The sequence below is a fragment of the Lacerta agilis genome, chromosome 2 (assembly GCF_009819535.1).
Source record: "Lacerta agilis isolate rLacAgi1 chromosome 2, rLacAgi1.pri, whole genome shotgun sequence".
Classification (NCBI taxonomy): domain Eukaryota; kingdom Metazoa; phylum Chordata; class Lepidosauria; order Squamata; family Lacertidae; genus Lacerta; species Lacerta agilis.
This window is the reverse complement of record NC_046313.1, coordinates 84,546,610-84,560,276: the sequence shown is the minus strand read 5'-3', so window position 1 is coordinate 84,560,276 and position 13,667 is coordinate 84,546,610. Positions and strand designations below refer to the sequence as shown.

At 43.7% G+C, this 13,667-nt stretch overlaps 1 protein-coding gene and 1 long non-coding RNA gene across 2 annotated transcripts in view; one reads left to right on the top strand and one right to left on the bottom strand.

Moving 5' to 3' along the window:
• C2H3orf20 (chromosome 2 C3orf20 homolog) overlaps positions 1-12,332 on the bottom strand; it is a 49,814-nt gene extending 37,482 nt beyond the window's left edge. The window contains exons 1-9 of the mRNA XM_033141104.1: positions 12,201-12,332; positions 10,475-11,049; positions 9,572-9,682; positions 8,684-8,803; positions 8,071-8,161; positions 6,506-6,697; positions 3,832-3,984; positions 1,241-1,361; positions 192-323 (exon numbers count right to left, since the gene is read on the bottom strand). Coding sequence (XP_032996995.1) covers positions 192-323; positions 1,241-1,361; positions 3,832-3,984; positions 6,506-6,697; positions 8,071-8,161; positions 8,684-8,803; positions 9,572-9,682; positions 10,475-11,003 — 1,449 coding nt within the window. The 5' untranslated portion in view covers positions 11,004-11,049; positions 12,201-12,332. The remainder of the gene's footprint in view (positions 1-191; positions 324-1,240; positions 1,362-3,831; positions 3,985-6,505; positions 6,698-8,070; positions 8,162-8,683; positions 8,804-9,571; positions 9,683-10,474; positions 11,050-12,200) is intronic.
• Positions 4,857-12,725, top strand: LOC117041855. Its single transcript, XR_004426031.1, has 3 exons — positions 4,857-5,074; positions 9,584-9,715; positions 12,426-12,725. It is a non-coding gene; the product is annotated as an uncharacterized LOC117041855 (long non-coding RNA).
• Positions 12,726-13,667: the final 942 nt, after the last annotated feature.

Here is a 13,667-nt window from a genome sequence, read left to right as displayed (position 1 = left end):
GACTTTTGTATCCCAAAAAGAGAGACAACAGAAGAGGGATTGATGTACTGGAGAAAATTAGACCTAGGGCAAGTTTTCAAATGTTACTTCTAGAAATTTCCCTCAGGGCTATGAAAAAGTCAATGGACATGCAGTTATTGGATATCCTATTGTTACTTGCATAATGGTGTTTCCATGCTGTGACTTCTTACCTGCCTATCAGTTTTGGATCTATGTGTGCATCCATCTCTTACCAAAGACAAGGTGATGCTTTCACTTTGCTCGGTGAAAGTAATTGTCATTGAACTTTGATTAACAACCTTGAGTTTTAGCTGTTCATTTATCTAAGGAATAAAAGAAGAAAATGAAAGTCTTAGGGGCTGATTCACACAATTGGCATTTGCCACTGTCATCATGCTTACAGGGTTGTATCCAGGGTCAGTCCTACTCAGAGCAGTCCCATTAGTGGACATGACGGACTTAATTTCAATGAGTCTTACCTGAGTATAATTTAGTTGGGTGCAATGCAATGCAATGTGTAAAAGCATTCTTTCCCACATCTAAAAGTTCCCTCAACTAGTGGTGATGAAATTGTGTGGAAATGTTGCCCAAATTTGGGGTGCAGGCTCCACATTGTTCAGGCTTCACGTTACTGTAATTCTGATGGGGAGTTCATTATAGTACTATATGTCCACAGCAAACTCAAGTCTTGGACAAATGGGACATTTGAGGTCCAAGCTAGATGATATTAGTTGTTTGAGTGCACTCAACATGCCATGAGCTAAGCCATGGCCTGGCTAAGTGTGTTATCCAAACCTAACCTCATGGATTCTCATCCAGACAACTCACAAACAAATCTTGATTACAGCTCATGGTTTATCTGGAGCAAGACAAACCACAAACCAGGGTTGAGATGGCATGCTAAGCCAAACCATGTATTAGCCCCCAGCAGCACAGCAGAGGGAGGACCAAGGGAGAAGTTCAGCAGCTGTGATCTCATCTCTGGGAACCCTCACACAAGTGAGTTTGTGGCAACTAGCCCAGTCGGTGCCTGCTGGCAGTTCTGGGATTTGTAAAATGTGACTCTGGAAACCAGCAGGAACAAAGCATAATCTGGAATCTCTGCCTATAATTTCTCTCAGCTAGAAGAACACACTTTTAGAGATCTTTGTAGAATTCTAGAGAGACCAACCCCAGAGACAGCTATTCCAAAAATGTGAGATGTTAGTGGATTCTTTGGTCCGAGAGTTCCATTTGATACCTGATAGTCTAATGACTGCAGAATCTGGTTTTTGGAATACCAGTTCCAGTGGTGGGTTAAATAGCCATCCTTGTCTCTAATGCTCCCTCCTTCATTATTCATCATCAGCGCTATTGAACAGCTGGGTGAGAGGAAAAACAGTTAAACTATGCAATTTAATACTAAGGGAGAAGTTGATGGGAATACATACATAACAAAAATTCTGACTGTAGCAATTGCAGTAATATTGGGAAATTCATAACAAGGAACTCAGTAGCCCAATTTTTAATATCCTGAACTGATATGATTGAACCATGATATTCATAGCCCACAATAGATGTTATAAAACTGTTGCACACCTCCCCAGCCTCCAAGCAGTGTAAGATTCCAGAGGTTCCAGGCGCTTACACAGGATTCATGTTTCTTTGGGAATGAGGCACAGTGGGGACTGTGGTACCTTTATGATAGAGGGTTTATTTACACACATATATAGCCTGAGCCTATGATGGAGGGGTTCACAGCATCAACACCCTAAAGGGTCTTGTTTCTCCCAAGCCAGAGCCTTACTTAGATTCAAACAAAAGCTTGCTGCTTTACTTCTAGGTCACATCACTGCCAACTCTCAACTCTCACATTTGTCTTTTTTTTCTAACTACCAGCCAGCTGGGCCACTACTTTTCTCTGGTGTGGAACCTAAACCCTTGCAAGCTTTCAGAAATTATTAAAACTGACTAGTTACATGCATTTACATCATTGCGTGATTTCTTCTTCTGATGATAAGTCAGGTGGTCAGTCTAAGGATCCCTTTCCTCATTCCCACAGGCACACCAGTCAGTCTCCCCCTTTTTAGGGTTCCCTACTTTCCTGTGGACAGAAGAGCCTGCCAGATCAGACTAGTTAGCCCATCTAGTCCAGCACCCTGCTCTCACAGAGGCCACCCAGATGCCTGTGCGAAATCTTCAAGCAGCACCCAAGCACAAGAACACTCTTCCCTCCTGTGGTTTTCAGACACTGGTATTCAAATGCATTGCTGCCTCCAGCCATGGCCTCTTTAACCCTGGCCTCTCAGTTTCCTTAGATCTCTCTATAGCTTCTGTGCTTTGGTTCTGGTTGCTCTTTACTGCCCCTGTCTGGCTCCAGAACTATGTTAGTCCCCCCCCCAACAATCCCCTTTCCAAATCCTCATCACTCCAATGACCTTTTTCTCCCTGAGCAATGCCATGTAGTGTAACCATTAGTTATACCCAGTGGGGTTATGGTTTTAACATCTGCCATTAACAGCTTCCTCCATCACACGCTTTAAAGACTGAGAAGCGAGATAATGAATTAATCCTCCCATATAAAAGGAATGATGGATGCAAATCATGACAATAAATGACCAGTAACAGATCTACACTACTTGGTTTTAAAAGTCTACCATAAACGATAAGGCACATTTGATTTAATTGGGGTTATGGCCCTTGCCTTTTCCATCCATGTCACTGGCTAGTTATGTGACCTTGAGCTTTCCCTGTGTTTCTTGTTTATCTGTAAAATTGAGATAATGCCTCTCTCACATGATACCTAAGCGGTCCAGGAAGTGAAGGCATTTCTATAAGCACTCATTAATATCTTTATAATCCTGAAGTTACAACCACCACCCAATCAACAGAGTTGAATGTTCTGAGCCTATGAGACATGTGCAGGTATAAACAGCTTGTTCTAGATGAGCATGGCTGGGGTCATGTGTGCTACTTTACAGAGGACAGTCCTCTGTTTGAAGGGCTTTCACAGGATGACGGTCCTCTACTAGAAGTAGTCTTCTGTTTGGGCTGTTTGGTTCAAGTCCAATCTAAAGAAAAGCAAGCCATAAGAAGGGAGAGCAGCAGCCTTGAAACTACCCATCAGCAGTGAGCCCCTGAACAGCAGTCTGAGCAGGCACCCAGGTGAGCTGGCCACAGCCTCACCCACTATAGTAAGATGGATTGTGGCTAACATGTGCCTCCAGACGTTGTTACACTACAACCTCCATCCCTGATCATTGGCCATGGAGACTGGAGCCAATTAGCACTGGAGTCCAACAATGTCTGGAGTACTGCAGGTTCCCCATCCCAGATTACTGTATATTAAATTATAGTAATGAGTTCTAAATTTGCATCTATACATGTGTAAATTATATGCACATTTGTGATCTTTCTGGTGATGTGCATCCTTTTTGGCCTAAGCAGTGATGCCCATGTGGTGGAGCAGTAGTGAGGTCAGGGCATGCATATGCACTAGTGGGAGTGCCAGATCAGCAGTGTCAGCCCCACCCATTCACCTGCACAGCCCCAAGACTTGTCTAGGTAAGCAGAAGCAATGCCAGTGCCAGTTGTGAACAACTGAGCCAAGGTCAGTATAATTCAATGTGGGTTTGTTTTTTTAAAAAAGAAATCTCTCAGTATGCTTTCACCACTGTTTTGAAGGTGCTTCTCCCTTCTTGTTTTGACATTTGGAAATAAGGAGAGTCCTGCTGGATCAGGCCAACAGCCCATCTAACATCAGGACCCAGAATCCACTGGGTATTCAGCTGTTGCACTTTTCCCCCGCTCCACCCCCTGACCAAACATTTAGGATCAATAAGTGACACTCACCTGGCCTTAAAGCAATAGCGTATCCATGAATGGCCCTGAGACGTAATTGTACCTAGAAGAGCTTGATTAGGAGCATCCTGAAACAGAAGGGTGATGGTTTTCCCTATACAGCATATGGGAAACTGGTAGACGGCAACACTTCCTGATGGGTAACTTTGACATGGGTCAAGTAATATCACACTTTTTTTTAGAAAGAAAAGAAAGGCATTTATCTAGCTATCCATTGTGGGATTGTAGTGTAATAATACAAGTTCACTCAGCTGGATCTTTGATGAGGGCTGTTTCCAGTGTTACAACTAAGACAAACCTGAGCAACAAACTGTAGGAACTGTCTTAAGGCAAGCTTCTTAATGCTAAGGTCATATCCAGTACTTTTAAAATAAAAATAAAAAATAAATAAGGTGTTGGCACTCACCATGAAGTTGTTACAGTAACTGCACGCTTTTAACATTTGTGGAGAGTGTACCCCTAGAAAAAAAACACTGGGCATATCTCTGAATTATAAAGTCTGTGGTTCTGATTTACTCTTGAGTCCTGACTACTGACTTCCTCCTCTAACCAGCTCCTTGTTTCCTGCAACTGATTCACCCCCAGATTCTTGCCCATGGCCTGGTAGGGGTGGGGAGGGCATGGGGGGGGGGAGAATCACTTTAAAGTCCCTGCAAGTGCAAAACTAACACAATTAATTAGCCTCCTTTGATGCACTAACTTTCCCCATGAAGGGAAGAGTTTGGATTTGAATTTGATACCCCGCTTTATCACTACCCGAAGGAGTCTCAAAGCGGCTAACATTCTCCTTTCCCTTCCTCCCCCACAACAAACACTCTGTGAGGTGAGTGGGGCTGAGAGACTTCAAAGAAGTGTGACTAGCCCAAGGTCACCCAGCAGCTGCATGTGGAGGAGCGGAGACGCGAACCCGGTTCCCCAGATTACGAGTCTACCGCTCTTAACCACTACACCACGCTGGCTCTCAGGGAGAAGAGCAAGTGCGTACTCTATATCTGAAATCATTGTCCTCATCATTCTAGGGCTTTTTGCCTTCTTGTATCATTTTCATATGCACATCCTTGCCAAATCGCCAGTGGTGAAGTTTTATTCAAGGCTGCTGAGTGTCTGATGGAGCATAGGGTGCCTCTGTCTGTGAAGCAGTCTGCCTCAGAGGAGTTATTTTCCTGACATCTTCATTAGCACCGCAGCAAGGAAAAGAATCTATTAGCCAAAGTGATCAGCTAGAAAAAAGGGGGTATGTAAAAGTCTCAAAATGAGGCTTTTGTGTTTAACGCACTGTGTTAGAAAACGGAGACTGACAAATGGAGTCAATTGAACTACAAAACTGATCTGAAAGCCTGCACTGTCAGAGTCTTTCATTCTTAATTCCCAGTTTGGTGGAAAGATCAAATGGAGCATGTGCTTCTGTGAAACAACTCCAAATGAACTGCAGCCAAGTGGCTGTCAAGGAAGTTTGGGGAGGGAGGGAGAGAAGAGAAAGCAAGAGTGCAAAGGATTTGAAATAGCTTAGCTCTATGCTCTTGCAATGCAAGCAGAGAGGCTAGGCTAAGCTAGAAGTACTTGAATTACACAACCCCTTGCTTTTTCGTGCCATTGCTCCCTTAGCTACTGATCTTAGAAAGCTACAGTGCAGCCATTATTTGGCTGGCATGGAGTGGGGAGAGTCTTGGAGTGTGGCTGTAGATTTCATTAAGGCTATGCCCTCTGACCTCTTTTACTGTTCCCAAATTTGGGGTACGGTAAAGTGACATCCCACAGAAAGTGAGTCTGTGTCCTCTGCAAGCCCTCACACAACAGGGATGAGAGGATTTCTGATAGTTTATCATTCTGTGGGTTTGCTCTTTTCTAAATTCTACAGCTCTCAAATGCCAACTTCACTAGGAATCTCAAATTAATTTCAGAACTGGAACGGCCACACTTTGCTGCATCTTTTCTTCTATTCACTCATTTGCATCCTTACATCCACAAGTGCAATGAAATTCCCCCTTCCCTCCCCCTTTGTGCAGCCCCCCCACCAGATCTACTCTGGGTTCCCCCAAAGTGGTGCCTGGTGCCTATTGGTGCTGGTAGGGTAGAAGGCAAGGAGACCAACAGCAGGTGGCACTAGAGACAATGACAGGCACAGCCACCCCTGATTCATTGTTTGTAACAAGGCAAGCAAACAAGGGCAGACTCAGGTTGGTGGGGCTCTGCCTCATTGGACCTAATGGAGCAGCCTCCACTGGCTCCCCCCCACTCTTTGGAGGAAGCCCTGCCCCATTTGTGCCATGTCCACCTACCCTGCACCTGATGTTACATATAGTGGTGTCATGTGTGGAGCAGGTTAAGATGTAGCGTGCCAAAGCATGAGGGTTGCAGGCACCGCTGATCAGCTGGTCAGTGGCCCTTGCAAAGCCCAGTGCATCACACCTGGTGCAGTTCTTTGCAGCAAGCCCCACAATCAGCTGACCTTTAAACATTCCACTCCAGCACAGGAGGTTTGGCTTACAGAGATAAACTGAGCAGTCTAGACCCATTAAAGGTCTGAAAAAAATGCTAATCAAGAGGTCACACTGAATTTTGTAGCTGCACTCAGAAGAAGCCTAATCCCTGTACAGTAGGCATGGAAAAGAACAACAACCAATCCTACTCCCCAAACTCGTTCCCCATACATTTCTAAGGATACTACATCAGGGATGTTCCATCAGGAAAGGAAAAGAATAACTTCTTCCCTTTCATACGCCGGACCTCAGAAGCTACTAGGGACACTGAAGCCCTTTTCAAGGCCTGAGACGGTGACCTGTGGATTGTCACGTAATTTCTCAGGATTAGGGGTCTCGTATGGCCTTTTGCTATGGCTGCATTCCTCTCTTCCGCTCTAAAAGGAACAGAAACAACAGCAGTGTCTCTTATTAGACACCTGTGTGTCAGCAGAGTCAGGACTTCAATAGGTTGATTTTAGTTAGTTAGTTAGTTAGTTAGTTAGTTAGTTGGTTGGTTGGTTGGTTGGTTCACCACCTTTCATCCAAATATCACGGAGCGAGGGGGTGGGGATAAAAATACAAAATGAAATCACAAAATACATAATAAAACAAAAACAAACTGAGGTCATTCTCAGGATTATTATTTTCAATAGCTCTCATGTTCGGGCTGCCAGCAACTTTACAGAGCAAAATAAATGAAAGGGGCTGAAACTTAGAATTAATTCACACATACGTAAGTGCCACTTGGGAGAGGGAGGCTGAACGGAATGAGCAGGAGGGGCCCCCAACACAGCAGGGTGGTGGGCAGGCGGGCGGGCTACATTTTCAAGAAAGGGCAACATCCACACAATACATTTAAAGCACTATCATACCACTTTATCACTCATGACTCCTCACAAAGAATCCTGGGAAATGCAGTTTGTTAAGGGTGCTGAAGGTTGTTAAGACACCCTGTTCACCTCACAGAGCTACAATTTTCAGAAGGGCTTAACAGCCGAAGACTTTTCTGAGTGAACTCTGGAACTGTAGCTCTGTGAGAGAAACAGGTCTCCTAACAACTCTGGGCACCCTTAACAAACTACACTTCCCAATATCCTTTCGGGGAAGGCATGAGGCCTGTGACTGTTAAAGTGGAATGCAAGTGAACATAAGAAGAAACTGCTAGATCAGGCCAAGGGCCCATCTAGTCCAGGATCCTGTTCTCACAGCAGCCAACCAGATGGCTGTGGGAAACCCTCAAGTAGGAACCCAGCACAAATGCACTCTCCCTTTCTGTGCTGTCAAGCAACTGGTATTCAGAAGCATTACTGCAGTTGGTAACTAGTGGTGTGGATGGGGCCTAACTGAATAATACACATTTCCATCTAAAGATGAGGTAGCCCTAACACCATTAATTCCAGAGTCAGTAATGGCCGAAATGTACTGCTAGGTTTGAGCTACAGTTGGGCTGTGGTGGGTCTAAAAACATTGTTGGCTACCGGTGCAAATCCCCAGTTTTGTATGTATAAAACCCACTGATCAATCCCTGTCCTTTCCAAGTAAGTCTCTCATGGTACAGGGTAAGGAAAGACCAGTTCTTGAGACTCTGGAGAGCTACAGCCAACCAGAGAACCAAATACACGCCTAGATGGACTCTATGTAAAACATCTGCCTAGATATCACCCCACTGCAGATACGGGGTTGCGTGCTGAGCTTTCGACCTATTAAAATAACCCATGAGATTACCCTATAAAGATGTGTTGTATCCTAAACATTTGAAGATGCTTACATAGTCCGGCAAATTTCTCGGAGCAACCCCCTAGCTTCAGGACATGGATCAAGTCTCTCATCATAAGCTGGCTCTTTCTCTTTACCTTTACCTGGAAAACACACACGGAGACACACACACAAACATATGGAAAGAGCTCTCCTAAAATCATCCTGTAAATCTGTCAAATATTAAATTTATTCTATATAATCTACTGGATACTTTTGACATTTCCACATGGTGTTTTTGTAAGTTGCAAATAGCCTTTTGTACATTATACTTGACCTCACTTTATCAAAACTGGAAGTCAAAATTCATTATTAAATTATTTGCACTCGCCAGTAAATTACACACACACACCCCTGTTTGTTTACAAGCAAATAGCCATGTGGTTAGCCCTGCTGTACCAGCCCAATAGCCCTGTTGCACTAATGTCTGCTACACCATGGTTATGTTGGCATATTATAGTCATGATCCTGTGCTCCTCCAGCAGTAAAGTCAAATGCAAAATGATACCAGTACCTACAAGGGCTAACACAGCAACAGCATCGCAACATGGGCTCCCATAGCATCTGTGGCAACTCTGCCCAATGGAGCATTTGGTATTCTCTCATTTTCTAGAAATTGTATCTACCTGCACCCTTTTGCTGCTTCAAAGACAACTGAAAGCAAAGACAGTTCATTGACATCTGCTGTATCAGCTGGGTGGTGGAAGAAACAGGAATCGCTGGAAGTATTGGCGCCATACCACGTCCTGCGGCAATAAAACACAAACTGATGAGTTAAGAAGAATTCCTTTCAGTTTCAGATTGTTTTAAAAATGAAAACACTCTGAAGAGCAGGAAGTAAAATACCTCAGAGGTACCGCATCTTTGAAAAAAACCTGAAATGGCAACCCAAATGGTTACAATGTTTGGGGCTTTTTAGTTCAGAGCAGAGACATGATAGAAATCATGTATGGTGTACAGAAAATGGAAAGAGAAAGGTACTTCTCCCTCTCCTAACATATGAACTCACACAAAACAAAGTACGTCTTCACACACTGCAAAATAAAACTGTTAAGAGTGCAGAAAGTTATTAGGAGATCCTCATTCTCCTCACAGAGCTACAATTCTCAGAGTGGTTTAACAATCCAGTTAGATGGTAGAATTGTTCTATCATGCATTTCAATTATGAGAGGATATTTTATAATTGATTTTGTTCTTGTAGGCTGCTTAAGAAGCCATTTTGGCATGTAAGTAGTATATAAATTAATAAATAAGAATAAAATAACGTAAGAATAAAATATGCTGGCCTGGACTCTGCCACCTCATTCGCATCTCGTTCTGGTGCATGCATACACTGAGGCCTCAGCCCAAGTGGTCTTGCTACCATACCTACTCGTTGGCCCTTCTTCTTGGCACATGCAAAACTCCTGGGAACAAAAGCCTTTCCAGCTGCAAAGGAGACTAGAGTGTAAACAGTTAAAGGAGGGGTGCTATCACAGGGTCCAAACACCTGACAACACTGTTTCTTCCCCAACCTCTCCTCCTAGGTTCTTTGGGTGTGAATTCAGCTGCATCTTCGCGTGTTTTCGGGATCAGATTTTGGCCACCTTCCAAAAACCTCCTTGCAATCTCCTCAGCACTGGGGCCTGGGAAGGAGACATGATGGTTAGAAATTAAAGGTAATATTTGAACAATTGGGGTGTACATTTAGATAGATATAGATATAAAAGCAGCTACCATGCATAAAATAAGAAAAGTGTGTGTTCATAGCAGCAGCGGAACATAATTTCCCATTAACCAGTGTGATTAACTGCAGATAAAAAATACTGCTGAGTGAAACCATTGGTCCCACTACCTTGGTGTTGTTTACTTTAATTGGAAGCAGTTCCCCAAGGTTTCTGTTATTATTACCAAGGACTTGTTATTATTAGTGGGAGAGGCCAACGACTGAACCTAGAACCTCAAAGCAAGAATGAAAGCACAATCCCAAACAAATCTGGCCTCTTTACATTCCCATGTCAAAAAAATTGCATATAATTCATGAATGCTAACTCAGCCTCTAAGTGCTAGCTCAGCCCAACTCAGGTCTTACAAAGTTCATCCTGTACACTCAAATATAAGGCAAAAGGTGACAGGGTCTGCCCATGCAACACACACGTTCCATCAGATATTTGCAATGTGCCTACATTCACACAAGGGTACATGAGAAGGCAATAATCCACACCACCAGGAACCCTGGTTTTTGGTATTTCCAACTGCAGGGACCATAGCATGTGCTGGTAAGCACATTACAGATACGTGCTGCCTTCCACAACACTCAGCTTCATCCTGGAGGATGGTGTCTGCTTGTCTGATAAGGTTCAGGATTTCCAAAGAGATTACTAAATTTCATGTGTAAATTGAAGATTGGCAGGAACACTTAGTTTAGATGATCTCACCAGCAGCTGCTTCAATCATTAGTTTCATCTTCATCTTCAGGAGTTCAGTGAGGAGATGGACAGACCGTTTTTGGAATTTGAGGAGCATCTGTTGGTCTTCAGATGAAGGGGTCACATAATTCGGTTTTAACCTTGAGGGTGTAGGACCCACCTTCTGAGCTCTTGAAGTAGGAGTGGAGGAAATATCAGTGTCATCCATGGAAGCGAACTTGACCACAGGACAATATAAACCAGCGAATGATTTTCTTGGTGGTGTCACCAGGAGCTCATCCCATGTAAACTCAAAGATATTCTTGACCCCTCGTGGCACATGGAAGCCCATTTTCCGCCATATGATAAGCATTTGTACCATGTCTGCCAGAACTCTTGGTGCCCTGGCTTTGATTTGTGCATAGTCTACATTTTTCACTGAGGGGACCCTTAGGCTGGGCTTCTGGTCACCCTTGTGATCAGTCTTTTGGTCTCCTTTGGAGCTACCCTTTGAGTCGCCTTTTTGGTCAGTCTTTGTGTCAGGTTTTGGGTCATTCATATCACCACTTCACCCATTCCATGGGCTAGAGTTGATGTGAGGAGATCTTTAAAAAATGTGGTGGAGAAGAATGTGTTATTGTGTTATGAATGCCTTCTACAGCTAGCACTAACACTACTTCACACATATTAATTTCATTTATATCCCACCTTCCTCCCAGAGAGCTCAAGGAAGCATGCCTAGCGTTCCCAGGTGGCATTCCATTCACGTCAGCCAGATTTGCTTCCACAAGATTTCTGCATCTTTCAGAGCACACCCTGGGACCCATATGGAACTTGGTCCTTTTCCAGAGGACCTGCACTCTACAATAGCTAAACAAAAAAAATGTGGTGGGCAAGCAGAGGTTAGGGTTTGCCAAATGGATATTAGGGACAGGACAGGGAAGAATCAGGTGACAGAAGGGGCATAAACTAGATTTGGATCGTCAAGAAATTGTTTGCTACAGGAGGAAAGTATGTTGATTGACAAAGAGAAGTGCATTCTAGACAGATAAAAAAAATATAAATGTTTTGATTAGGGGCGTCTGTTCTTTGAGATTTTATTCAGCTTGCGTCAAACCAACCTAGACTGTAATCTTTACAGGACTCTTACAAAGTGGAAGCCTTTCCGAATCATTTGCTTTTTGATCCTGGGAAGACTATGCAACTATCCCCAGCCCAACCAGGTTATTTGTGAATACTGCGGGCTCATTTCTAAAAAATGCCTTCCCCATCACTTTTAAATCACCATATTCACCACTCTGAGTTCCTTGGAGGATGAGCAGGAAACACACATATAAGAGACAGCTAGATAAAATGTGGGGAGGGGGTGGGAGCTCAAATTTGGCCTTCTCTCCGAGAGTCAAGCTACCCCTCTGCAGCAAGGCTTCCACCATATGAAGGCAGGAATGCTGCTTTAGAAGGCCCTAAGCACAAATGCCTCATGCTTAAAGAAAGCCTGCTGTGATAGCTCAGTTGGCAGAGCATGAGACTCTTAATCTCAGGGTCCTGGGTTCAAACCCCATGTTTGGCAATAGATTGCTGCACTGCAGGGGGTTGGACTAAGATGATCCTTGTGGTCCCTTAAGATTCTATGATTCTGTGCATGATGAAAACGATTCACAGGCTTTGGTGGTTTGGTTCCATCTGCAGCCCTCATACCAGTCATACTCTTTTTGCTGCAATGGAGAGATTAACCAGTAGATTAAGCACACACAACCTTTTCTGTTTCACTGAGCTCTTTCTTCAGCAGTCAACAGGTATATTAAAGCTCAGCTCCAGGTTACAGTTTGAAGACTGTGACATCAAATGAACCAGCTGCAACGAAGGGGAATAGGATGTGCATCTCTTCTACTTTCTTAAAATTTAATCTAGAGATATGTATAAACTGTGGGTCCAATTCAGTCAAGCCACACTTAGAACCATTTTGTTCTGGTACTCTTAGAAATACATCTTAAAAGAAACTGCAGTGGCCTGAAGACAGAAGCTGGCAAAATAGGCTTGAAGGACAAAAAATGAACTGAGTTATCATGTATAATTGAAAAGGCTATGAGAATTAAAACATGGAATTCAAGAGACATTAAAACTTCCCAGCATAAGCAGGCAGCCATGCTTGTTTTTATTGCCCCTATGTTCACCAATGAGAAGCCCAAAAATAGTCCCAGGCATTTCAAGTGTGACAGATAAATTACCCTTGATTTAATTAGAAAATGCATCTGAAGCACTTTCTTAATTACAAAGTAAACTTTCAGCTGGAACTAATAAACTGTCAGTCTAAGTTTTATGGAAGTTGAGGTTTCTACGGCTAGCTAGAGGCTAATACCTTCTACAGAGGAATGGCTAATTAAGTTCAGCCTCCTTCTCACACAAGCCAGCTCAGTAGAGACTTCTTTGCACTCATTTAGGGCTTACTTTGCGCTCTCAAATGGAAAGAAGCAACCAACACATTAGATGGGCTGTCCAGTCCACCCACCTGAACCATGAGAAGACAACATGGTTCCCTCCAGATGTTGTGGACTGCAACCATAATAATTTTATTATTTGTACCTCGCCCATCTGACTGGGTTCCAACTGATATAAAAGCACAACAAAACATCAAACATTAAAAACTTCCCTTTACAGGGCTGCCTTCAGGTGTCTTCTAAAAGTTGTGTCCTTATTTATCTACTCTGCTTCTTATATACAACTCTCATCATCCCTGGCCAGCATGAAGAAAGTCTTCTCAGTAGTGGGTCTTCACCCTTGAATGCACTCTCTAGGGAGGCCCACCTGGTACCCTTACTTCTACCATTCAGACACCAGACAAAAACAGAGGAGGCTGGTCCATTAGAGAAATGGGTTGCTGTCCCAACCTCCATCTGTCCTTAGCTAGACCCCACCTGCTTTCCTACTTATGAGTCCAGGTTGGTGTTGCTGTCACCTTCTTCCTACTTAGCCTCAGTGTTGCTGTTGTAGAACTCAGGAGGGAGATGGCAGCAGCCAAAACTGGAATTAGCTAGCTATCTTTGTGAGTGGCTCAGGCTCCATCTACTGTTGGTCTCCCTGCTTTCTGCCCCCGCCCCCCACAGCCCTATTTACCATCTCTGATTGGACAGTTGCTGTGTCAGCCCAGGGATAATAAATTTATGGTGAAGGTGTGGGGTGGTAATGTTGTAAACAAGCTAATAAATGCTATTGTCCTTAAAAA